Source organism: Berghia stephanieae, chromosome 14 (genome assembly GCF_034508935.2).
Source record: "Berghia stephanieae isolate SIO BIC M18660-M18661 chromosome 14, UCSD_Bste_1.3, whole genome shotgun sequence".
In the NCBI taxonomy this organism is placed as follows: Eukaryota; Metazoa; Mollusca; class Gastropoda; order Nudibranchia; family Aeolidiidae; genus Berghia; species Berghia stephanieae.
This window is the reverse complement of record NC_088373.1, coordinates 2539114-2566894: the sequence shown is the minus strand read 5'-3', so window position 1 is coordinate 2566894 and position 27781 is coordinate 2539114. Positions and strand designations below refer to the sequence as shown.

The 27781-nt window shown below is 38.3% G+C and overlaps 1 protein-coding gene across 2 annotated transcripts in view; it reads right to left on the bottom strand.

Annotated features, from left to right (window-relative positions):
• Nucleotides 1–23629, bottom strand: part of LOC144959958 (uncharacterized) — a 24603-nt gene extending 974 nt beyond the window's left edge. The window contains exons 1-7 of one of the 2 annotated variants that reach the window (XM_078892835.1): nucleotides 23499–23629; nucleotides 7464–8920; nucleotides 6519–6755; nucleotides 5478–5582; nucleotides 4078–4247; nucleotides 2189–2288; nucleotides 1–1024 (exon numbers count right to left, since the gene is read on the bottom strand). The exon at nucleotides 1–1024 is cut by the window's left edge and continues 974 nt beyond it. In XM_078892835.1, coding sequence (XP_078748961.1) covers nucleotides 767–1024; nucleotides 2189–2288; nucleotides 4078–4247; nucleotides 5478–5582; nucleotides 6519–6755; nucleotides 7464–8360 — 1767 coding nt within the window. In that variant the 5' untranslated portion in view covers nucleotides 8361–8920; nucleotides 23499–23629 and the 3' untranslated portion in view covers nucleotides 1–766. The remainder of the gene's footprint in view (nucleotides 1025–2188; nucleotides 2289–4077; nucleotides 4248–5477; nucleotides 5583–6518; nucleotides 6756–7463; nucleotides 8921–23498) is intronic. The other variant, XM_078892836.1, reaches the window with a different exon arrangement.
• Nucleotides 23630–27781: the final 4152 nt, after the last annotated feature.

Here is a 27781-nt window from a genome sequence, read left to right as displayed (position 1 = left end):
TACAATTTTTCGGACAAAGACAGCATTGTTAACGGCCAGGTACTCATTTTACACCTGAGTACGGCAAGAGAATGTGAGTAAAGAGCCTTTTCCAAGGACTCAACTATGCGCCGAGCGCGAGGCTCCAACCAAGTACCTTCCGATCCGAAAGCGACTGTCATACAACAACCCACATAGCCGCACAAATTAAGAGAAGAGAGTCCGCATGATCGGAACATACTATGTATGAAAGCCATATTATTTTGTGGCTGAGTGGCTCAGTGGCTAGTCGTTCAACCGGGTGCAGTCGAGAGGTGTTTTTGTTTTGTTTTTTTCTTTTTTCTAATCTTACTGTCTACCCAGCAGTTAAATTCGTTGCTGGGTCTGTTAGATCTGGCAGAAAGTACTTTGCAATAGACTAGCGTCCTATCCAAAGGATATAGATAACAATGTGAAATTTAATGTAAGCTTCTATTTAATATACGAAAACATATAAAATGGACGTTTCGGGTTTCCCCTTTATCAACAAAACAGGACGAATGAAACACTATTTTGTGTTTCATTCATCCTGTTTTGTTGATAAATGGCAAATCCGAAACGTCCATTTTATATGTTTTCTTATACTGAATTGAAGCTTACATTCAATTTCACATTGTTATTTATTTCTTCGAGCTTCCAGCAATAACAATTACATTATCCAAAGGATAGCAAGCAATTGCTATTGTCCGTTTCACTCTATAGAAACCGAGATAGGCTCCGGTTCCTTGGCTCTGAAGGACCACAAGCTTCAGTTTGGAGACGATTCGCCACGAAGTAAATCCGCCCTTCCACTCTTTGTGAGAATCAGCCGTCCCATTTCGGCAAACATGTCGTTTCCGTTCCGTATGGCTTCCGGTGACGTCAGAGATTCCGGCGGTTTGGGCGTGGTGAAATGAAAGGCTCTAGCGCTCCTCCAATCAAATCGTCGGACTGGTGTGACGTCATCTATATCGCGTATGTAGTCTTCATGCCACGCAGGATGGCAAACTCCTCGAAAGCAAATCACCTGAAATGTGACATCAAACATTATATTATTATAAAAAGGCGATCATTGATATAGCGCAATATCTGCTTAACTCACTCAATCCTAGAGATATTTGCTACTTTTCAAAATTGGAAAAAAATGTATTAAAAATGAGCATGTACATAAATATTTTAATTCAACTACCATTAACATGCAAAAACTATAAAACAAATAACTTTGATACTACGCCCATAATTTATCTCATAAAAATGTAATAAATAGGCATGGGGTAAAAGTAATCCCGGGTAAACTACGGACATAGTCGATGTTAGGGTTGAGTGAGTTAACTCTCTCATTACCTATCATTTTCAGTTTCCCCCAAAATGACAGGCTTACCCAGCAGAAAAATTGATTTTAAAAAAAACTCAAACAATCTCTCTACAAAACAACTTTATGTTCTTATTAATTAAACAAAGACCATTCTTTAAATTTTGTGATGTACAAAATAAATATGAATAAGAAAAAAATGTATATTGTGTCGTAACAAATGTGACGATTTTGCTGCAGGTGGTAAGGAGAGGGTTAATATGTTCAGAGAGCTTTTACAAGGGGTCCCTTGAAAACAATTAAATAATCAGTAGATTTTTAACCAATCAAAATATGGAATTTGTGGCACACCTTCACACTTGCTCGGACAAACATAGTTGGTTGTTTATAAACAATACCGTGAATTAATTCGACCTCTGTTATTATTATTTTTTTAAAATATTATCATTATTATTATTATTATTATTATTATTATTATTATTATTATTATTATTATTATTATTATTATTATTATTATTATTATATTATTATTATTATTATCATTATTATCATTATTATTGTTATTTATTATTATTATTATTATTATTATTATTATTATTATTATTATTATTATTATTATTATCATCATCATTATCATTATTATTATTAGTCACTATATAGCTCACCATTTTTTTAGAAACAAACAATGTTTTCCTCACAAGGAATAAATACCATTTCGAAATCCATAGAATTATGTAGTCTATAATCAATCAACCTTCACTTTCAATAAGTTTTAATGACTTAGAAAAGCTCATGAAATTTTGAAATTCGAGCCAAAATTTCGTAATTCTACGAATTTTTCGTAATATTGACAGGTATGCCTAAAGACGAAATGCCCACCTGTAGATATCTGTCTACATAGAGTGTATCTGGGTAGAACTCGTAGGCTTTGTAAGGCATCATCACGGCATTGAAGGCCCATTTATCGTCTCTGTAGTACCTGGGAATAGAGAGAAATATATATATATATATATATAAATATAACATAGATAGATATAAATATTATATATATATATATATATATATATATATATATATATTATACAAAATTATATAATTATTATTTAATAATTAATAAAATTATATTATATTATACATATATAATTGAGATTTTATATAGCGCAATATCCACTAAATGTGTTCAAAGCGCTTTACAAAGTGTGCCAGATCAACAGCAACACGTAACATTTAGATCGAGACATAACGTCGACAGAGACAACGCTGTTAACGGCCAGGTACTTGTTTTTTTTACACCTGAGTACGACGAGAGAAAGTGAGTAAAGAGAGAGTACGAAGAGAGAATGTTAGTAAATAGTCTTTTCCAAGGACTCAATTACGTGCCACTTAGAGTGGGACCTGAACCTTGAACATTCCCATCTATAGGCAGCAGCAGCTTCTTATGGTTCTCACACTACCATGTTATGACGATCGACCCAATCAGCAAAGTCCGGTACGCATTCGCGCACCGTCGCGAACCCGCCAGGTAGCATCGTCACAACACATCGTTCAACAAGATGCTCTGCCGTTTCGGGTTCTTGCCCACATCGGGTACATGTAGGACAGGTGGAAAGTCCCCACTGATGAAGCGCACCGAAGCCGATTCGCAGCCACCCAATGTCTCCTCTTACTGGTATCTATGCCTGGCAACTTCTCACCAAGCTTAAAGGAGGGATGTCCCCGCCCCCCCCCCCCCCCCCCCCCCCCCACGAGGGATAGGGAATGAGATTAGCGGAAGAGTAGCGTCCCTTGATTGGAAGTCACGATCGGAAAAATTATTAGAGAGAGAACGTCATGTTGGTTGTGCGGCATGAGACACTTCACCGAAAGCGAGGTCGAGAGAGACGCATGCGCAAAACCATTTTGACGTTCTCTCTGTAAGGCGACGTCCAATCAAGGGATGCTACTCTTCCGCTAATCTCATTCCCTATTGATTTCATCCAAACCGACTTCCATCTCGTATATGCATCTCTGTCTAAAGGCGAGTGTCATACCACAAGACCTCATAGCCGCATGAGATCAGGACTAGGATAGACAGGGGGATAGAAGCAAGCGGTAGATGTAAATTATCGCCTAATAGACGTCAGGTCTCTTCCTACATGTTAATTGTTGCTGTTGGTAAGCGAATCCTTATCGAGAGCTTTGAGCAAATTTGTGAATTGTGCGCTATAAAAAAGCTCATTAATTAAGGGGCGGTTTGGGTCTTTTCTTAAGGAATTATTAATTACCTATATTGGGCGTTTTAAATCATTCTGTATCGTCAATTTGGATTTTTTATTAGAACATTACAAAGTTGAGAATCAAAATGTTATGACAAAATTGATGTTAAAAATTTATAAATGGAATTATAATTCAAAATACACATACCTTATCATAACATATATATGGTGAAATATACATTATCTCTGTTATAACTGTGGGCATTTTAGACAATTTCATTGAATAGATTCTGAGACACATTTGACACAGTATCCCACATCCTTAGAAAAATGACATATTGAGAAAATAGCAAAATAGCTTTCCGTTTTTCACACTTTTCTTACAATCTGTACCCTTTTCGACTGTGTTTTTTGTGCCTTTATAGTTTATTCTTCAATCATATTATTTCTAAGATGATAAAATATCGTTTTCCATCAAAATCTCTAAATCAATTTTTAAAAGGATTTCGCTAATATTTAGACCCAAACTTCCCTTTGAAGATACATTTTCAGGAACGAAGTTCAAGTACTTACAAAAAGGTCTTTAAAAAATGTTTCAACCATTGAGCACCAGGTTTAGCCATCATGACTCCCATATTGAAGACTTCCGGCCACGCCCCATTTCGGGGCCAATCAACGCACGCCACGGCTTGGTATCTTCTGACGTCACGTGGAATCTTGCTGACCCAGATCACATCTCGGTCCTGTGTTGGGTAAAGAGAGAGAGAGAGAGAGAGAGAGAGAGAGAGAGAGAGAGTGACAGAGAGAGAGAAGGGGAGAGAGAGAAGGGGAGAGAGAGAGAAGGGGAGAGAGAGAGAGAAGGGGAGAGAGAGGGGAAAGAGAGAGAGAGAGAGAGAGAGAAGGGGAGAGAGAGTGAGAAGGGGGAGAGAGAGAGGGAGAGAGAAAGAGAGAGGGAGAGAGAAAGAGAGAGAGAGAGAGAGAGAGAGAGAGAGAGAGAGAAAGCGTGAGTGTGTATGTGGAGACTTTATATATCATAGTAAACAAAAAGGGGAAAGTACTGATTATTAAAAGATCTGAACAAATGTGTATGTAAGGTGCCAGTCAAAGCAAGAAAGAAAAAAAAATAGAAGAAAAATACCATCCCAAAAAATCAGTCTACCTCGACTGGGGATCGAACCTCAGACCTTCTGAGGTAATCAGAAGGTCTGAGGTTCGATCCCCAGTCGAGGTAGACTGATTTTTTTTCTTCTATTTTTTTTTTATCTTCTTGCTTGCTTTGTCTGGCTCCTTTCATACACACTTGTTCAGATCTTTATCTTACACTAGTGCCAGCTCATTAACTTCTTAATTTGAAATTCATATTATTTGCACGTTACATATATATATATATGTTTCTGTGGCTTCTATCCACGTCTTCAGTCGGCTTACTATGCCGACTGAAGACGTGGGTAGAAGCCACAGAAACATGTGTTTCGGCCATATAAGTGAGTGAATCCATTCATATTTTATATTAGCTCTAACCAACGTTATCGAGCACTCTCGTACATACAAGTACCCACCAACACTCATATATATATATATATATATATATATATATATATATATATATATATATATTGACATTTTTCATTCCGATAATATCTCAGTCGGTAGATTACTCACTAGTCTTGCAAAGCGACTAAAATCAATCCCGGATGCAGCGGAGAATTTTTCTGACCCCCCCCCCCCTCACCCCCTCCCCTCCTTTACATTCAGCAGTGATTGTGTGGCTGGGTCTGTTAGATCCTGTAAAAAGTGCCTTCGATAAACTAGCGTTCTATCCAAAGGATATCTAGCAATTGCTATCGTCCGTTTCACGCTACAGAAACCGGGATAAACTCCGTGGCTCCGTGGGCCTAATGCCTCTGAAGGCCTACAACTATTTTTTTACATTTCGACATAATACTATCGTGAAAAGACGAGTCACATTTTACCTGGTATGCCCCGCCGTGACGTAATAAGATATTCAATCGAAGAATGTCAGATTGATGGGAGGGACCTTCAACTGTTTGTTGGAATATCGTTTCAGGTTGCTCTATCTGAAATCAGAAATCGATTTTTTAAAATTGAAAACAAAAAAGATAAATAAATAACAAGAACAACAAATGATTAAGAAAAGGTTGAGTATTAATCAAGATAATCACATTTTCAAAATGTGAATATTCGCTTGCCGAAGTGAGGGCTAACCCACACCGGAGTCAGTCCTCTGCCGTCTTCCGGAGAAAGACGTCGGGCACGGACAAAATACTAAGAATAAAAAAAAGAGCCGCTAGACCTACCCATACCAAGCACCCGACGTCATCTGCCGTTATTTTTTTTAGCTCGATATGAGTAGGTCTAGAGGCTCTTCTATTTATTCTTAGTATTTTGTCCGTAGCCGACGTCCTTATCCTGAAGACGGCAGAGGACGGCAATGCCGAGTCGTCGGAGTCAGTCTCTGGTGTGGGTTAGCCCTAAGAGTCACTTGTCATGGCATGCTAGGGGGTCTCTGGTCTGTCTTCCCACCCTAACCTGTGCTCCTTGTTGACTGCGTAACATCAGGAGTTGAGTTGCAGATGTAAAACTTATAGCCTGACACTCACCAAAAAGATGACGTCAAAAGATTAGTCTTTGGCTTCAAAAGAAAACAAATCGTGAGTTGTGAGGTGATTAATTTGTTTTATTTAATTTATGCAAAGAGAGCTCAGCTTCACACGCAATGGCGGTGCAGGTGACTGAATGGATTTTTTAAATGGCCGGAAGTGGAGGAAGTCGTCGTTTTCTTGAGGACCCGACATTTACCATCATGTTTTGTTTTATAATTTAGTGGTTGTATTCAAATTATGAAGAAACCAAACATTATTTATTAGTCGTATTAGCTACCGCTCCCAGTGTCAAAAATGTCAATGTTCTTTGTTTTTGTTTTTTTTTTTAAATGTTGGAGCCATGGTGTTTGGGGCTTAGCCCCATTATATTAAGCAACAGACGAGGAATACCTCGATGAACCTGACTCTTTCCCTATGGCGTGCCATCAGTTCGTCCCACCATTTCCCATAAGGCAACACATCCCCGTGGATGTAAACCATCTCAAAGGTGGCCACGTGCAAAGCTGACACGACGCTGAGGTAGTGCAGGAACTTGAACTCATTGGTCTTGAAGAGTCGGTTGGTTCGAATCCACACCATGTGTGAAATCATAGGGATAAGGGGTGTGCCTTCGGGGTCTGGTTTCACCTGATGTAGTGGAGACGAGGAGACAAAAATAAACCAATTAATTAAATGGCTTGAGATATTGTACGTGTGTGTGTGTGTGTGTGTGTTTGTGTGTGCATGTGTGAGTGTGAGAGAGAGTGTGTGTGTGTATGTGTATGTGTGGTTTTGCACTTTTTGTTTAATTTATGTCTGTTTCCGTATATTATGTATATGCTTTAACCAAATGAGAAATTGCCTTCATGTACATTAAAGATATTATTATTATTATTATTATTATTATTATTATTATTATTATTATTATTATTATTATTATTATTATTATCATCATCATCATTATATGGCGGATACTGATGCTGTGCTTTTAAGTAAAATTCTCACCTATTCTACCCACCAAATCAATCGTACCAATATGAAAAAACAAACTATGTGTAACTTAAAAGTGTATAGAAAGAATTAATTTGACGCCAATGGTCACATTACTGTTATATAAACATTGAATTTTATATATAAATAGATACATCGTCACATTCATTTATTATTAACAAAGAGCCACACACGAACTCCATCCCCCCCCCACACACACACAGACAGACACATACACACACACATATACACACCCATGTTACGTGTTGCTGTGGTCAGGGACCCTTTGTAAAGCGCTTTGAGCACGTTTAGTGGATATTTCTTTCGATAAAATCTCAGGGTTTTTTTTTTTTTGTTTTTCTTTACCTGAAAACGATTTCTTTTCCCATAGAAAAGCCATCTGGACAACTCCCCAAAGCTTGTTGTAGAATTCCAAACATCCTTAGGATAGAATGACTCTGTCACAGAAATGCAATCCACACCAAGAGATGCTTTCTTCTCAATGCCAAATAGTTCTTTCTTGCCTTTTCCAACAACACTAAACTCCCGCAGATTCGGGCAAGTCTTGCCTTGTCTTAAAATCTGTCGGATTTTGGACTCTACTGTATGCAAAGGGAATCCATTTTTGCTGTAGATGACACCTCTGATCACATCATCAGGCCCTCCAACAACAGCGTAAAAATCTGAAGACCAAGCTTGTTTTGGAACACGAGTTAAGATTGTCTTTTCACCGATGAAAACACCACCTTTATCCGAAATGTGTTCAAGTGCGAAGGCAAATAATGCTTTAGACCCGCATCCATACGACTTAAAAGATTGTCTTAAAACTAGATTCGGTACGGATTGTTTTAATTCTTGAAACCAAGAATGGTACCAAAAACTATCGATAACAGGTAACTTGTTATAATGGAATATGATTTTCTGCGGTTTCAATATACGTACAATGCTTAGCATTCCTATGTAATCCTCGAAACGGAATATTTTCTCTCCACACCAATGGTAATGAGCGGTATACGGAATTTCTCCAGGTCGGGATATGTTGGTCTCCATCCCCGGCCATGAATCCTGGGTGTAGACATCACGATAATAACGTATACTGTCCTCGGATCCTCTGTCCAAATACTCGTTGAAGGATTCGATGAAATCCACAATGAAAACTCCAAAAAGGAAAAGAAACGATGCCAAAGAGCAACAAAACATGAAAAAATGACGTTTTTTGAAGTGAAGCAATCTTGCCCGGAAATTGAAGACGACGGGTGCCATGACTTGAATGCAATATGAGCAATGAAGCTTTGCGTTATTCTTTAAGACCACCAAAAAAATATGGGTGATTAGCTCATACTGAACCCTACCAATGTCGCCGTAAACCTTTATGGTAACACATGGTTTTGTCCATAGGTATGTTAGATTTGGCGGGCATATGTTGTGAGAATTTTACTTAACTCACTCAATCCTAAAGATTTTTGCTACATTTCAAAGTTGGAAAAAATGTATTAAAAATGAGCGTGTACATAGATAGTTTTATTCAACTATCACTGACATGTAAAAACTAAAAACATTAGCTTTGAAAGTACGCCTATAATTTGTCTCAGAAAAAATGTAATATATTGGCATGGGGTAAAAGTAACCCGGGGTAAACTACGGATATAGTCGGTGTTGGGGTTGAGTGAGTTAAAGGTATGGCATCAATATTGTGTGTGGAGGTTTCCGGCGGGGATGCAGCATTTCTTGATGACGTCACAGTTGACATGATCGACTTAAAGAGTTAACCATATATTTGTCAGCGGCAATGATTGAAGGCGATGCAGTGATCTGATGGTGTCCTGCAGTTTGGGAAGAAGAAAAAAAAACATGGCCGTTAATGAAAATGATAATCGAAATCGATGTATTCAGCAATGACGATATTTACGGTATCGATATTATATAGAGCTTTCTTGCGGCTAACTATAATCATTATTATTTCAACATGATCATCATCATCATCATCATCATCATCATCATCATCATCATCATCATCATCATCATCATCATCATCATCACCATAACTATTATTATTATTCTTGATATTATTGTTATTATTAATTATTATTATTATTATTATTATTATTATTATTATTATTATTATTATTATTATTATTATTATTATTATTAGTATTATTATTATTATTATTATTATTATTATTATTATTATTATTATTATTATTATTATGATTATTATTATTATTATTATCATTATTATTATTATTATTATTATTATTATTATTATTATTATCATTATTATTATTTTTATTATTATTATTATTATTATTAATATTATTTTTATTATGATCCTTACCATCATAATTTTTATTCTCGTCATTATCAGATAGCACTCTAAGGATTGGATGATAAGAGAACGTTTCTTGTTTGTAATAGAGTTAGCTTACAGCAAGTGAGTTTAATGATTTCACAGTGCTTGTATATGCTCGTCGGAGAAATATTTCATAAGGGCGTCCGCCATTGTTCCGATAGTTTAGAGCCAATTACTAAGTTACCGTGCGTCATTACGAGGGAAATGACGTCACGACTGTTGAAGCGTATTGTCAACTGCTCTTTTGCGAATTTTGACTTCCCCACAAACCTAAAAATCTCACTTAAATCTCACTTAACTCTATTAACCAGACTATAAAAGTTCATGGTTACACAGAGTTGTTGTGTGCGTCGGTCCGTTATACTTAAGGATGGCAACGTTGTGAGTTTCTTACCCAAGCGCATTATATCTATATGTACACGTCGCCTTGCCCCCCCCCCCCCCCCCCCCATCCCATAGAATGAATAAAGTTTGCAACTCGTTTGGCTCTCTTTGTTATTGGTTGTAGAGCGCTAGTTGTGTATGATAAAAATTACCTCAAAATTTTCGATAACATATTTATTATTACAGATGCTTATGGCTGTATGATTGATCAAGCGAACACAACTAGTGCACATTTTGCTTAACCCTCTCCATACCAACTATAGGAAAATTGTCACATTCGTTACGATACAACCAACATTTTTCTCATTCAAATTTCTCTTGTACATCATAAAATTTAAAGAAAATGAACAGTGTGTTGTTGAGCATGTTTTTCTCAAGAAATTATCTATGTTACTTACTGTTATTGCGTTTGGGTGATAAAAAATATATTTGTGTGTTAGTTGGGTGTGAAGTTTTGGGGTAAATCTTGAAAATGGCACACTGGAGAGAAATGTGGAACAGGGAAACACCAAGAGGAGGAAACATCATTAAAGATCCAACCAAAAGAGTGCCTGCATTAAATAACGCCAGGAAATACTGGACTTCCTCAAATCGCCTCTTAACTGGACATGGCAGAACTGCATCAAATATGTGAAGGTGGAAACTTCGAAACAGTGATAACTGCCAGAAATGTCAGGCAGCCCCAGAAACCAGCGATCACATCGTCCTCCACTGTCCAGTCACTAAACTTGAAGGTGGCTACAAAACCGTCCTTAGGGCGGAGGAAGACTTTAGAAGCTGGGTTGACGAAATAAATTTGGAGGTGTAGCCATACGCTACTACTACTACTACTACTACTACTACTACTACTACTACTACTACTACTACTACTACTACTACTACTACTACTACTACTACTACAACTACTACTACTACTACTACTATTTGAAAATGGCTGGTAAGGATAGAGTTAAACGGATGATATCAATGGGGAAGATCTATAAATTATTTATTCTATGTGTTCGAGTATTTTGTCACACATTTGTATGTGCTCAAAACGGTTAAAAAGTGTTCACACTTTTCGAAACATCCAACAGCACAATAGCTCATTTTATTCATATTGACATCGCTTACAACTTTCACAAAGAAAGCAGCCTGTTTACACAGCGTGTTTACATTGATTAAGAATTATCCAATCGTATTCGAGCAACAAAACATGTGATCGATGATTGGTTTGATCGAAAACTTGAATTGATTGAATAGAAATGGAACGAAACTGACGTCACTCAGTTCTTTGATATTGCTTTTAGACAGCTATTTTGGTGATTTGTTCTCACTAACTTATAGATAGAATGAAGTTGACGTCACTCGGGTTTTTCTGACTGTTTTTTGTTTTTGCCATCCATGTTTATGAGTAATGTTCTCACTTAACTGTCTTATCCAGACTATAAAAGTTCATGGTTACACAGAGTTTTGTGTGATGATCTTTTATACTTCCGGATGGCAATGTTGTGAGCTTCTAAGCCAAGCGCAAACTATCTATACCAATCATACTAAAAACGTTCACATAGTTTTGAATTGGATTCAATAATCTGATGTCACGTCGCCCAGCAACGGCGGCCATCGTGGTTCGAAAACAAAGAAAATCGGTACTTTTTATCCTTTATGTTGACTAGAACTTTTCATATATCTTGTGATCAGAATGTGTAAAAGTCAAAATATGATCAGATTTATAATGGGGTTTTTTCCCTCTGGATACGCTTTTATGCTCGTCGGAGAAATATTTCATAAGGGCGTCCGCCATTGTTCCGATAGTTTCGAGCCATGCGTCATTGCATTACGAGGGAAGTGGCGTTACGACTGTTGAAGCGTATTGTAAGTACGTTATATCCGGCTGGTATATATTGTGATTATTTTACCTAAACGCATAGCATCAATAAATCGTTCCCATTTGTTAAACTGTAAGAAAAGAGAGAAAAAAAAGAGAAGCACACAATCGATGACACCAATGCGAGATGTTGACCAATTCCATTGTGGGGGGATTTTCGAACAACGTGAGCATTGTTCACGTGACGGGTGTAGGCCTACACACGAAAAAAAGAGCAATTATTGGTTGTTCGAATAATCCCCAATGTTGATTCAAAGTTGACAAACACATAGGTGTACATGTCACCATATAATGTCACCAACAGCCGCAGGCGGGTATTATGTATGGTAGGACTAGATGCTTAGAGTCTAATTTATGGTATATATAAATATATATATATATATATATATATATATATATATATATATATATATACATATTATATATATATATATATATATATATATATATATATATATATTATATATATAAGAGTGCATCGACAAATAAAATGCGAGTGACCTTATTTATAGTTTATATGTGTGTGTGTGTGTGTGTGTGTGTGTTTGTGTGTGTGTGTTTGTGTGTACGAGAGGTATAAACCTGGAAACCTCTCAAACCTGGGACTTCGCGAAATCCTCGATCAAGCCTCATATTTAAGAGTTTTGACCGAGATAAGGGTTTTTTTCATTTAAATCGATCGAAAGTTGAGGGACGAGTTTTCTGATGTCACGTCGCCCAGCAACGGCGAGCAGCCTGGTTCTAAACAAAGAAAATCGTTACGTTTTATTCTTCATGCTGGCTTGAACTTTTCATATGCCTTGTGATGAGAATGTATAAAAGTCAAAACATGATCAGATTTATACTGTTTTTCTCCTGTGGATACACTGTTATGCTCGTCGGAGAAATATTTCATAAGGGCGTCCGCCATTGTTCCGATAGTTTAGAGTCAGTTATTAAGTTACCATGCGTCAATACGAGGGAAGTGACGTCATGACTGTTGAAGCCCATTGGTTAATAAAGGGGTATTTGATGGCCATGATTTCTGGCCAAGAATCTATTTTCAATGTTTATTTTTTAAAAATTTTCATAGCATTGCATTAGTGTGGTTCCCAAGGCCGTAATGCTGTCAGCAAAACTTTGGCTTAATTCTTGACAAATGTAACCCCTCGCCTCAAAACGGTATTATACCGGGATGATCAATATTCTGAAAATTTAATTTATAGCCAGAAATCTCAGACATGCGTTGTGTTTTTATGCTTTATTGAGGAGATTGAATATCATATTTTAGTGTTACTAAATAACAAACATTCTTTAGATAGTTCGAAGATGACGTCACTCAGGTCTTTGTTATTGTTTTTTGCCATCCGCGTTTATGAGTAATGCTCACTGAACTGTATTAACCTGACTATAAACATTCATGGATACACACAGTTTTGTGTGTTGGTCCGTTATACTTCCGGATGGCAATGTTATGAGCTTCTTAGCAAAGCGCATACTATCTAAATTTTGACCAGTTTAGCTTTAATTTTACTTTTTAGCATCTGGTTCACCCCGACATTATACTGTTTTGAGACGATGGGTCACAAATCGGAACCCATTAGAAGAACAAACAAGACGAATTCATTCAAACTTTGTCAAATAAAGATACTAATAATATAGATAGAATGCGCTTGGCCAAGGAGTTCACAACATTGCCATCCGGAAGTATAACGGACCAACACACAAACTCTGTGTAACCATGAACTTTTATAGTCTGGTTAATACAGTTTAGTGAGAACAACTCACAAACGCGGATGGCAAAAACAATAACAAAGGCCTGAGTGACGTCATCTGCATACTATCTATATAGAGCAATATCCACTAAATGTGCTCAAAGTGTTTTACAAGGGGTCCCTGGCCAATAGCAACATTTAACACTAAGGACGGGACATGACGCCAGTTAGACGATGTTACAATTTTTTTCGGACAGGTACTCATTTTACATCTGAGTACGGTGAGAGAATGTGAGAAAAGATTCTTTTCCTAGGACTCCAAACTATGCGCCGTGCGAGGCTTGAACCCAGGACCTTCCGATCCGAAAGCGAGTATCATACCACTAGACCACATAGCTGTTAGCCGCACATGGCTGTTAAGTGGCATGAACAAAACACACTGAGCTTCATTAAAACGAGTATTCTAAAGTATGAACTTTGAGTGGGACGAGAGGGCTGCATTAATAATGATTGGTAATCGAACTCTCCCCCATATCGGGTATTATAATATCGATTCATCAAGTATCGAATGACAAATAAAACCCTTTAGTAATCGATAGGAATTATAAGATCCATTTTGTTATAGATTCTGATAGGAATAAACCGGTCAAGCTTGAAATGCATTCAAGACCTCGTATGACGTCATGGGCATGATCTATATAGATAGTATGCGCTTGGCTAAAGAGCTCATAACATTGCCATCCGGAAGTAAAACGGACCAACACACAAAACGGTGTGTATCCATGAACGTTTACAGTCAGGTTAATATAGTTCAGTGAGCATTACTCATAAACGCGGATGGCAAAAAAAAAAACAATAACAAAGACCTGAGTGACGTCATCTTCGAACTATCTATAATATTACATTTCCATGTCATTGGTCACATTGCAAAGGGTGCTCAAAATGACCCACATAGTGAAAAGTGGTCACAGTTTGAGAAATATCCAACGTTACAATTGGTCATTTTACTCAGTATGACTCATGGGTATGTTTACAACATTCATAAACAAAGCAGCGTGTTTACATTTATTTATTGAGAAATGTCCAATCGTTGTACAGCAATAAATCATGTGACCAATGACTAGGTTGGACGAAAACATGAATATAGATGGCTTCTATTGTTGCTTCCTCTGTGACCTCGTGTTGCTATGCCTGTCAACTATTGGCATGAATGCCTTTTTTTTTTTACTATTATCTTATAGATGGTATGCGCTCGGCTACAGACATTGCCATCCGGAAGAATAACGGACCAATACACACAACTTTGTGTAACCATGATTGTGTATAGTCAGGTTAATACAGTTGAGTGAGAATTACTCATAAACGCGGATGCCAATAAAACAATAACAAAGACCTCAACTTCGAACGATCTATAGATAGAATGCGCTTGGCCAAGGAGTTCACAACATTGCCATCCGGAAGTATAACGGACCAACACACAAACTCTGTGTAACCATGAACTTTTATAGTCTGGTTAATACAGTTTAGTGAGAACAACTCACAAACGCGGATGGCAAAAACAATAACAAAGGCCTGAGTGACGTCATCTTCGAACGATCTATAGTATGAGTTTCAGGTTATTCAATCAAGATACAACGCATACACTTTTGAAAATCACGTCAGTTATTGCATATTATTTTATTAAAACTCTAGTCGAATAAACATTTAAGTTGTTTTATTTTTGACTCGAAAATTAGAAATAATGTATATTTTGGCCCTGAACTCAACCGCGGACAGTGAATGGAAGAGGCATAGCCACCTTAACTCACTCAATTCTAGAGATTTTTGCTACTTCTCATAGAAAGTTTTATTCAACTACCATCAACATGCAATAACTAAAAACATTAGCATTGATACTACGCCTATAGATAGTATGCAGATGACGTCACTCAGGCCTTTGTTATTGTTTTTGCCATCCGCGTTTGTGAGTTGTTCTCACTAAACTGTATTAACCAGACTATGAAAGTTCATGGTTACACAGAGTTTGTGTGTTGGTCCGTTATACTTCCGGATGGCAATGTTGTGAACTCCTTGGCCAAGCGCATTCTATCTATAATTTGTCTCAGAAAAGTGTAATAAATAGGCATGGGGTAAAAGTAACGCCGGGTAAACTATGGATATCGTCGGTGTTAGGGTTGGGTGAGTTAAGTGCTTGTCTGTCACCTGGAGTAAACTTTACACAGATCCTGAGCATCACTCACAATGTTAACACAGATCATTGAAAAAAAATGTATCATCTCTACAGGATTTGCGGTGCAATTCCTTTATCAGTGTGTCAAAATCTGGTGAGAAATACTCACTAACTGGGCCTGACCTCAGCGTATCTCAGGGCTTTCCATATAGGAAACGAAAGGGACGAAACGGGGTAAATGAATGGCAGGAAATATTCTGATTGGTTAATGCTTAGAAACGGGCTAACCGTCAATAGAATTCATTAGTCTGATGTCACGTCCGCCCAGCAACCAGCAGCTTGGTTCTAAACAAAGAGAATCGTTTCTTTTCATTCGTCACACTGGCTAGAACTTTTTCAATTGTCATAATGTGATCAGAATGTATAAAAGTCAAAACATGATCAGATTTATAATGTTTTTCCCCTCTGGATATACCTTTATGCTCGTCGGAGAAGTAATATTTCATAAGGGCGTACGCCATTGTTCCGATAGTTTGGAACCAGTTACTAAGTTACTATGCGTCAACACAAGGGAAGTGACGTCACGACTGTTGAAGTCTATAGTCATTTATTGAAAATTAATAATGACTGCTAACCTTCACCTCTTAAAATAATTTTCGTGGTCTCCATCGAGCCCACTTGTATTAAGATTAAAAACAGCAAACATGTTGTATTGAGATTATCATTAAATTGATCATATGGAAACACAAACAAGGGGAGTAATGTGATGTGTTTTTCTTGGTGCGAGAAAAAGAGAGAGAAAGAGAGGGGTGGGGAAGGGGGGGGGGGCGGGTCAATGAGACTTAAATAACTAAAATCTACTGCTAATCTCATCTTGCGTAAAGATTCTATTCAATATTTCAATAGTATATATATATATATATATATATATATATATATATATATATATATATATATATATATATATATATAAATATACATACATATATATATATATATATATATATATATATATATATATATATATATATATATATATATATATATTTCAAGTATGATTATGATCAACTTCTACACTTTCCGATGATAGAGCGAATGCTCGAAACAATATTGTAGAAGTTGAGCATAATAATACGATAATACCGTCGCCATCATAAACTTATAGCCTAATACAAGTACTTACCAGGACTTATAGTTTGACGTCATTTTTTAAGTTTTGGCAACGTCAAGTGAGTTGTCCTGAGTAGAACTCAAGGAAACAAGTGATCCCATTTGTTGAACTATTGAATACAACTCATGATTTCTTTTCTTTTGTGGCTTGTTTTTTGACGTCATTTTTTTGTATAGATCGATCGGAGTTGACGTCACTCGGGTCATTGTTATTGTTTTTTGCCATCGGCGTTTATGAGTAATACTCAATAAACTGTATTAACCAGACTATAAAAGTTTAAGTTTGTGTGTTGGTCCGTTATACTTCCGGATGGCAATGTTATGAGCTTCTTAACCAAGCGCATTCTATCTATAGATAGTATGCGCTTGGCGAAGAAGCTCACAACATTGCCATCCGGAAGTATAACAGACCAACACACAAAACTGTGTGTATCCATGATCGTTTAAAGTCTGGTTAATACGGTTCAGTGAGCATTACTCATAAACGCGGATGGCAAAAAAGAATAACAAAGACCTGAGTGACGTCATCTTCGAACTATCTATAAGTTAACGATCGCGAAGGTTATACTTGGTTGGCGGATGTTGTGAGTTTCATAACTAAACGTATATCATCAATTGAGTGGAATAATAAATGTATTTTCTTAAGCCACCGAAACGTACATTTTCATCATTTGAACTATTTTTAATACTCAAAATTCACTTTCCGGCACATTATAATCTCACCCCGACATTTCACCGGACAGGGACGATGAGTCACGTATTATTGATGCTATGCGTTTTAGTAAAAAAACTCACAACATCCGCCAGTCGAATATAACGTACCGTTCCATCCAAAACTATACGTAACCCTTTTAAATGTTTATAATAAAGCCTGATGGATATTGAAACCTGAGACTAAATATATATGGAGACGTGAAACTCAGGGGCGCCTTCCGTATGTGGGTGTTCGATGACAAGTCAGGTCGACATGGCATTTAATGTGTATATAATATTGATGGTATGGGTTTGAATAAAATACACACTATTTGTTCACCCTATATCAATCGTACAAAGACACAAAAAGTTTATAGATTAAATGAAGTTGACGTCACTTGGGTCTTTATTATTTTTTTTTTGCCATCCGCGTTTATGAGTAATTGGATTCAATAGTCTGTTGTCATGTCGTCCAGCAACGGCGGCCATCGTGGTTCTAAGCAAAGAAAATCGTTACTTTTTATTCTTCATGCTGGTTAGTACTTTTCATATGTCTTGTGATCAGAATGTGTAAAAGTCAAAACATGATCAGATTTATAATGGGGGTTTTTTTCCCTCTGGATACACTTATATGCTCGTCGGAGAAATATTTCATAAGGGCGTCCGCCATTGTTCCGATAGTTTAGAGTCAGTTACTAAGTTACCATGCGTCATTACGAGGGAAGTGACGTTGCGACTGTTGAAGCGTATTCTCACGAAACGGTATTAACCAGACTATAAACGATCAAGGTTACACATGATTTTGTGTGTTGGTCCGTTATACTTCCGGATGGCAATGTTGTGAGCTTCTTAGCCAAGTGCATGGTATGTATAGTCTGAGAGAAATTGGTGAGAATAAATCACATCTGAATATAGATAGTATGCGCTTGGCTAAGGAGTTCACAACATTGCCATCCGGAAGTATAACGGGCCAACACACAAAACGTTGTGCAACCATGATCGTTTATAGTCAGGTTAACACGGTTTATTGAGAATCACTCATAAACGCGGATGGCAAAAAAATAATAACAAAGAGCTGAGGGACGTCAACTTCGAACTATCTATAGAAAGCTGCGAAAACCCGTGCCAAATTCCAATTGTATTTTATATGATAATATCATATTGGGTAAGGTGGGAGGGGGGGGGGGGGGGCTAATTCCACACCCACGCCACATTCATTATATCTAGTTCTTCACAGAAAAAATGGGGAAAAAAAGCCATTGGAAACTGTTCAAAGTTTTTACTGCCTTAGACTTCTATCTTCTGTTTGAATACAAGAAGCATCCACTTTTACTATTGTTGAATTTTTTCCTTATCCATATTCTTATTTTATTTTATTTTTGTATTTGAGCAATTCCAAACCAAGCGGGTATGGAGTTGTCCCAACATAGTTTACTATTGTTTGTCTTAGAAAATCACATCATCCAAAAGTTTTGTGAGTGTATAGATAGTATGCGTTTGGCTAAGAAGTTACTAACATTGCCATCCGGAAGTATAACCGACTAACACACAAAACTGTGTGTATCCATGAACGTTTATAGTCGGGTTAATACAGTTCAGTGAGCATTACTCATAAACGCGGCAAAAAACAATAACAAAGACCTGAGTGACGTCATCTACGAACTATCTATAGATAGTTCGAAGATGACGTCACTCGGGCCTTTGTTATTGTTTTTGCCATCCGCATTTGTGAGTTGTTCTCACTAAACTGTATTAACCAGACTATAAACGTTCATGGATACACAGAGTTTGTGTGTTGGTCCGTTATACTTCCGGATGGCAATGTTGTGAACTCCTTGGCCAAGCGCATTCTATTTATAGCCTCTCTCGAGTTCACCCTCATTGAAAATCGAACAAATTGGTTATGCATATGAAGTCGAGAGAGTTTTAATGCTGTTTGAATAATAATCCTTATTGTTGGCCGACATGATGTTACTTATGTATAGATAGAATGCGCTTGGCCAAGGAGTTCACAACATTACCATCCGGAAGTATAACGGACCAACACACAAACTCTGTGTAGCCATGAACTTTTATAGTCAATAGTTAATACAGTTTAGTGAGAACAACTCACAAACACGGATGGCAAAAACAATAACAAAGGCCTGAGTGACGTCATCTGCATACTATCTATACCCATGCTTTAGAGCTGGATCTAGAAGGGATTTCTGTTCATGTTTGTCTCCTTTTTCTAGAGAGATTGGTTAATCATGGTTATGAACTACAAGAAAAGACGGTGTCCTATGACCATGAAGATAATATTGTGAAAGCGGTTGATCTCGTTACATCTGGAGGGATGGGCTAAAAAATGCTGCAAAATTTGATTCAGTAGTCTGATGTCACGCCACCCGGCAACGGCGGCCATCCTGGTTCTAAACAAAGAACATCAATACTTTTTATTCTTCATGCTGGCTAGAACTTTTCACGTGACTTGTGATCAGAATGTGTAAAAGTCAAAACATGATCAAATTTATGGTTTTGTTTTCCTCTGGATACGCTTTTATGCTCGCCGGAGAAATATTTCATACGGGCGTCCGCCATTGTTCCGATAGTTTAGAACCAGTGTTATTAAGTTACCATGCGTCATTAGGAAGGAAGTGACGTTACGACTGTTGAAGTGTATTATACAACCTAAACTGGGGAACAGTTCGTGACCATGTCAAGAAACTATACAGCAGAATGGAGGAAGATACTTATTGCTTGCTCAAAACGCTAGACTGCACCCGGGATCGATCTCCGTCCCTTTGAGTGTGAAGGGAGTGTTCTACCAACTGAGCTATCAGGACCCCCGCCTCGGCCTATTGGTCTCATGTCACAGTCTACAAAAATTGTTGTTGTGTTCATTTCAAACGTTAATACTCTTCAACAGTCGTAACGTCACTTCCTTCCTAATGACGCATGGTAACTTAGTAACACTGGCTCTAAACTATCGGAACAATGGCGGACACCCGTATGAAATATTTCTCCGGCGAGCATAAAAGTGTATCCAGAGGGGAAAAAACCATAAATTTGATCATGTTTTGACTTTTACACATTCTGATCACAAGGCATATGAAAAGTTCTAGCCAGCATGAAGAATAAAAAGTAATGATTTTCTTTGTTTAGAACCAAGATGGCCGCCGTTGCCGGGTGGCGTGACATCAGACTACTGAATCCAATTATTGTTCCTGATTGTCTCATTCTCGTTTTTGCATGCTTGTCATGATGGGCGTGGAATTACCTGAAAATGGTGAATATGTGAATAAAGAAAAAAATTGTCAATTTATGAAGTGTCGTTCTTTTTAAAAAATGTTATTTGTACAGAATCCAAGTGTGAATGGCTGTGGGGTTTTTGTATTCTGTTTGTGTGATCATCTCATCAATGGGAATGATCTATATTACATTTCCATGTGCTGGAGGTCATTGGTCACATTGCAAAGTGTGCTCAAAATAACCTACACAGTGAAAAGTGTTCACAGTTTTCGAACCATCCAATATCACGATTAGTCATTTTGTTCAGCTTGACACATGGGTATGTTTACAACTTTCATAAACAAAGCAGCGTGTTTACATTTGTTAAGATATATTCAATAGTTGTACAGCAACAAATCATCTGATTGATGACCTGGTTGGACGAAAACATGAATATAGATCGCTCCCATAGAAACTTAATGACAATAAATTGAAAAAAGTTGGGCGTGGCTTTCCCCCACCTTGCCCAACATAATACAATGGAAGCGATCTATATTCATGTTTTCGTCCAACCTAGTCATCAATCACATGATTTGTTGACGGCCAACGATTGGATATTTCTTAACAAATGTAAACACACTGATTTGTTTATGAAAGTTGTAAACATACCCATGTGTCAAGCTGAGCAAAATGACCAATCGTGGTGTTAGATATTTCAAAAGCTATGAATACATCTCACTATGTGGGTCATTTTGAGCACACTTTGCAATGTGACCAATGGCCTAGGGCACATGGAAAGAGAATATAGATCATGCCCATTGGAATTGGATTCAATAGTCTGATGTCACGCCGCCCGGCAACGGCGGCCATCGTGGTTCTAAACATTACTTTTTATTCTTCATGTTGGCTAGAACTTTTCATATGCCTTGTGATCAGAATGTGTATAAGTCAAAGCATGATCAAATTTATGTTTTTTCCCTCTGGATACGCTTTTATGCTCGCCGGGGAAATTATTTCATACGGGCGTCCGCCATTGTTCCGATAGTTTAGAGCCAGTGTTACTAAGTTACCATGCGTCATTTGGAAGGAAATGACGTTACGACAGTTGAAGGGTATTTGGCACGGATTTATAATATTATCAACATTATGAGTGAGAAGATGTTTACCGACTCCTGCTATTTATTAAACCATATTGTTGCTTCAGAAGTTTCGAGTCTCTATAGATAGTATGCGCTTGGCTAAGAAGCTCATAACATTGCCATCCGGAAGTATAACGGACCAACACACAAAACTGTGTGTATCCATGAACGTTTATTGTCGGGTTAATACAGTTCAGTGAGCATTACTCATAAACGCGGATGGCAAAAAAAAACAATAATAAAGACCTGAGTGACGTCATCTTCGAACTATCTATAGACACATAGATAGCCTCTCGCACAGTCGTCATATCGTAATGTAAAATCTGAAAGTGATTGGTAAACATAGCAAACTGCACAAGTTTTACTATCGATGGTATGTGTCTAACTAAAATACCCACTGTTCTACTGATTGATAAATAAAACCAACACAAAAATCTATGTGTAAACTTAAACGTTTGTAACATTATTGTTATGATCTAGAAAATCGTGTGATAACTAGTCACCCAATTGTCGGTATAAAAACAATAACAATAATCAGAGAGAGGTCGATTTCATTCACGTTATTGTTTATAAACAACCAACTATGTTTGTCCGAGCAGGTGTGAAGGTGTAGCCATCGTTAGTTATAGCCTGACACTGAACGTGGCCTTTGTAAAGTTATGGCCTGATAATGACCAAAAAATGACGTCAAAATGCCAGGCTTTTGACACAAAAGAAAACAAATCGTGAGTTGTATTCAATAATTCAACCAATGGGACCACTTGTATCCATGAGCACTACTAACGACAACTCACTAGGCGGTGCAAAAACCAAATAATGACGTCAAAATGCCAGTCTTTTTGGGTTTCAGTGTCAGGCTATAGATAGTTCGAAGATGACGTCAATCAGGCCTTACTCATAAACGCGGATGGTAAAAAAACAATAACAAAGACCTGAGTGACGTCATCTTCGAACTATCTATAGATAGTTCTAAGGTGACGTCACTCAGGCCTTTGTTATTGTTTTTGCCATCCGCGTTTGTGAGTTGTTCTCACTAAACTGTATTAACCAGACTATAAAAGTTCATGGTTACACAGAGTTTGTGTGTTGGTCCGTTATACTTCCGGATGGCAATGTTGTGAACTCCTTGGCCAAGCGCATTCTATCTATAAACAACCATGTTTGTCCGAGCCAATGTGAAGGTGTGTCACAAATTCCATGTTTTGATTGGTCAAAAATCTACTGGTTAATTATATGGCCGTCCCCGTTGATTCGTTGCGAATAGTTTAAATAGAAAAGATTACAACAAATCGCAAACCGAATATAACCGTAGCCATCGTTAACTTATAGATTGTGTGCGCTTGGCCAAGAAACTCACAACATTGCCATCCGGAAGTATAACGGACCAGCACACAAATCTGTGTGTAACCATGATCGTTTATAGTCAGGTTAATACAGTTTAGTGAGAACAACTCACAAACGCGGATGGCAAAAACAATAACAAAGGCCTGAGTGACGTCATCTTCGAACTATCTATAGTCTCATTAATCCAGTTTAGTGAGAATTACTCATAAACGTGGATGGCAAAAAACAATAACAAAGACACGAATGACGTCAACTTCGATCTATCTATACTTCCTATTGTCAATGTTGTGAGCTTCTTAGCCAAGCGAACACTATCTGCACAGTATTATCTATCACTACTCAAAAGCACATTTTCATAATTTACATTATTTAACACTCACTTCACCTCCCGACATGTGCCTCAACCTGACATATCACCCGATTCAGACGATTTGTTACATTTTATGAATGTTCTCCATAGCAGTGTCACGCATAAACTACACATATTATAACTGCTGTCGTCTGCTGTGGCAATGGGAAACGATAATAATATAGGTAATCGTAAAATTGTTTGTAGTTTCCAAGAACCATAACTCTACTCTCTCTCTCTCTCTCTCTCTCTCTCTCTCTCTCTCTCTCTCTCTCTCTCTCTCTCTCTCTCTCTCTCATACACACATACACACACAAACACACATAATATCTCTAACACACACACACACACACACACACTTACACACGCATAATGTGTACATACTCGTCCATTCATAAAACACAACACGCACACATATTACTTACACACACACACACACACACATATACACACACAATAGATAAACACGTCCAATCACAAACTATAGCACACACACACACCCACACACACACACACATACACACACACATACACACCGACAGTTTGATCGAAGACTTCCATAACTGACCATTGATTACCAATCACTCAAGTCGTCACGCTTGAATGATTTTATGCTTGACACCCCCTTGTTGTTGTGTTAGCCATTGGGTAGAGAAGGTGTGACGTCACACCTCAAACTCTTCTGGTTCTAAACTCCTTGGCGGAAGTGTGTGACCAGTAATCCGAGTGAATCGTGAAACAATGAATAGGTTGGATGTAATTTGAATCATAAGTGACCCTTCCCCTCGAAACGGTATTAGGTCGGGATTTTCAATTTTGTTTTTTTTTTGGTACCCAATCAAGGCTTATTTTATGCCTAAAATTTTGATACAAAATGTCTAAAATTCTGATTATTCATTGCCGAGATATGACCGATAGAAGTAGGGCGAGTGTAAAAACCAATTTTTGAGGAAATCGACTTTGAAGTTGAGGCACCTTTTTCACGCAGTCGAATCAAGTGGCAAAGGTAACTCCTTGGATACGGGCATTGAAAATTTAACAAGAGAAATAAAATTTGGCATGAGCTTAGAACATACATTTAATAATACGCACATAATTTTTTGCAATAATCCAATTTTTACTTTTGTAATTATTTATTATTATGTAAGATGCTCTTGAATGAATAAAAACACAAATAAATGCCTGCAGCGTCATGAAATTGTTCACTTGTTGACGGGTTTTTGACATTTAATTTAACAATCAATGAAATAAGGATTATTGTGATGACATTTTTGTTTTATTTAATAGAGGAAATACGATTTCAAAATGTCAAAAGTTAAAGAACAGCTAATATTTTGAGTACAGTTTGAAACAACGTGAAGCCCAGGTGAACAGAGAGAGAGAGAGAGAGATATCAATAAAGAGGATGAGAGAGCAAGGAAAAGAAACTCGCACACACACACACACACACACACACACACATACACACAAACACACCGCGAAATCCCAGGTTTGAGAGGGTTTTTGGGGTTTGTTTTGTTTGTTTGTTTTTTTGGGTTTTTTTTGTCAAGATTAGGGTCATTTAAATTGATCGATATTTATTTGAAAGACGAGTTTTATGGCCAAATTTTAAAATATTATGTTTTTTTCCCCCAGAGTACGGCAGAGATCAAGTTTCAGGATTGACTTTTTCAGATCAAATTTGGCCGAATTTCAAAATTGACGAATAGTATCAGAATATAGATCTATTTGGATTCATCTGAAAGAGAAATACTGTGAGATAATGCTAGTAAAGAGTCATTTCCAAGGACTCAACGATGCGCTGCTCTATTGATTGAGCGGAACTCGAACCATCCATGAACGTTTCGGTCCAAATGCGAGTGTTGTGTCTTATTACCGTCATACCACATAACCAGTACATGTTCCTGTCGTGTATTCTATTACAGGAGATTATTCTTCCCGGGCTAGAGACAACAGCTACAACAAAGAAATAAGATAAAGAAGTTGTGGTGGCAGAAATGAGGATGTTGAGATGGTCATTTGTGACCCATCGTCTCAAAACGGTATTATGTCGGAACGAACCAGATGCTTAAAAGCCGAATTAAATTTTAAACTGGTCAAAATTTGAATCGTTGGCATTAGCACCCTAAAACATGGTATCCATTCTCCTCAATAAAACATACAAACTCAACACAAGTCTGATATTTCTGGCTATAAATTCAATTTTCAACATCTTAAACATCCCGACTTAATACCGTATTGAGGCGAAGGGTCATATTTGGCTGGACAGGAAAAGGTAAAGCGAGAAATGATTCGAAGGTTGACTGAAGTGATGAATGTATCAATAAAGATGAGAGAAGATAGATTGAAATGGTTTGGGCATGTACAGAGATGAGAGAGGGAGTACGTGGGAAGGAAAGTATTGGACTTACAATAAGCAGGAATGGAGAGAAAAAAATAAAGTGAGTAGATGTGACTCATATATAAGGGAACAACACAGTGCTGTTCCCTTATATAGATAGAATGCGCTTGGCCAAGGAGTTCACAACATTGCCATCCGGAAGTATAACGGACCAACACACAAACTCTGTGTAACCATGAACTTTTGTAGTCTGGTTAATACAGTTTACGCGGATGGCAAAAACAATAACAAAGGCCTGAGTGACGTCATCTGCATACTATCTATATGAGTCACATCTACTCACTTTATTTTTTTCTCTCTCCATTTTATTGGCTCGTTCAGGCACCTCTAGCTTTAATAAGCAGGAAAGAGGAAAAGGGGATGCCCAAAGACTAGATGGTTGGGTAAAGTAAGGGACGATATGAAAGAACTGGGCCTTGAGGAAGATGATGCTATGAACCCAGATGCATGGAGATGTGGCATTCATTATGGCAATCCTGCAAAATGCTGGATAAGCTGAAAGAAGAAGAAGATTATTAATTTTTCCCGATCATATCGGCGGGGAAAATCCCAGATGGCGTTTGATAAAACTGATATCATTTCGAGACAAAACGCGAACCCGCTCGGTAGCATCGTTCAACACACCGTTCAACTCTGCCGTTTCGGGTTCTTGCCCACATCGGGTACATGTAGGACAGGTGGAAAGTCCCCACTGATGAAGCGCTTCTGCTGTGAGGCAACTCCTCGACCGAAGCCAATTCGCTACCACCCAGTGTCTCCTCTTACTGGTATCAAAGCCTGGCAACTTCTCACCAAGCTTAGAGGAGTGTATGTCCCCGCCCCCTCGTCCAAACCGACTTTCATCTCGTTTATAATATGCATCTCTGTCCGTAGTCAGGGAAGCTGCGTACAAGGGTTGCCGGGACTTATTTCGGCTCGAAACGGGGGCGCCGCCCATAATGCGCTCCAGAGGGGTATCCCCATTCCCCCCCCCCTCTCTCTCTCTCTCTCTCTCTCTCTCTCTCTCTCTCTCTCTCTCTCTCTCTCTCTCTCTCTCAGATCTTATTTAGACAGTTTCCGTAATCTTCTCCCTCCGGACATCGGGGGTGGGTGGGGGGGGGGGGGGGGATCGCTGCCATTATCGGGCCCCATTCTCTAGGCGTTGTTGCCAGCGTGCCTGACACTATGTGCATCGACTTGCGAAGTTTAACATCAACCTTCTCAACGTTTCTGCTTCACACTGGAGCGCATTACTCTGCGGCGGAATAGCATAGTGCCAGGGCGGGCGTTCTTAGGAGTGCTTGGTTAGCACCTGAAGTCGATCCCGCCAGCTTCCTCAGAAGACTGTTGCGTTTCTCAATCTTCCGGGCAACTCCTTCGAGATGCACCCGATAGGTAAGGCTACGGTCCAGCGTCATGGTCCGAAGACAGCAGCCTCTTATGGTTCTCACACTACTGTGTTATGACGATCGACCCAATCAGCAAAGTCTGGTCCGCACTCGTGCACCGTCTCAAACCCGCCGGGTAGCATCGTCACAACGCACCGTTAAACTAGATGCTCTGCCGTCTCAGGTTCTTGCCCACAGCGAGTACATGTTGGACAGGTAGTAAGACCCCACGGCCGAAGGCAGCAGCCTCTTATGGTTCACACTACTATGTTATGACGATCGACCCAATCAGCAAAGTCCGGTTCGCATTCGTGCACCGTCGCGAACCCACAGTGTAGCATCAACACAACACACCGTTCGACTAGATACTCTGCCGTCTCAGGTTCTTGCCCACAGCGAGTACATGTTGGACAGGTAGTAAGACCCCACCGATGTAACGCACTTGCCGTTAGGCAGCTCCTCGTCCGAAGCCGATTCGCAGCCACCCAGTGTCTCCTCTTACTGGTATCAAAGCCTGGCAACTTCTCACCAAGCTTAGAGGAGTGT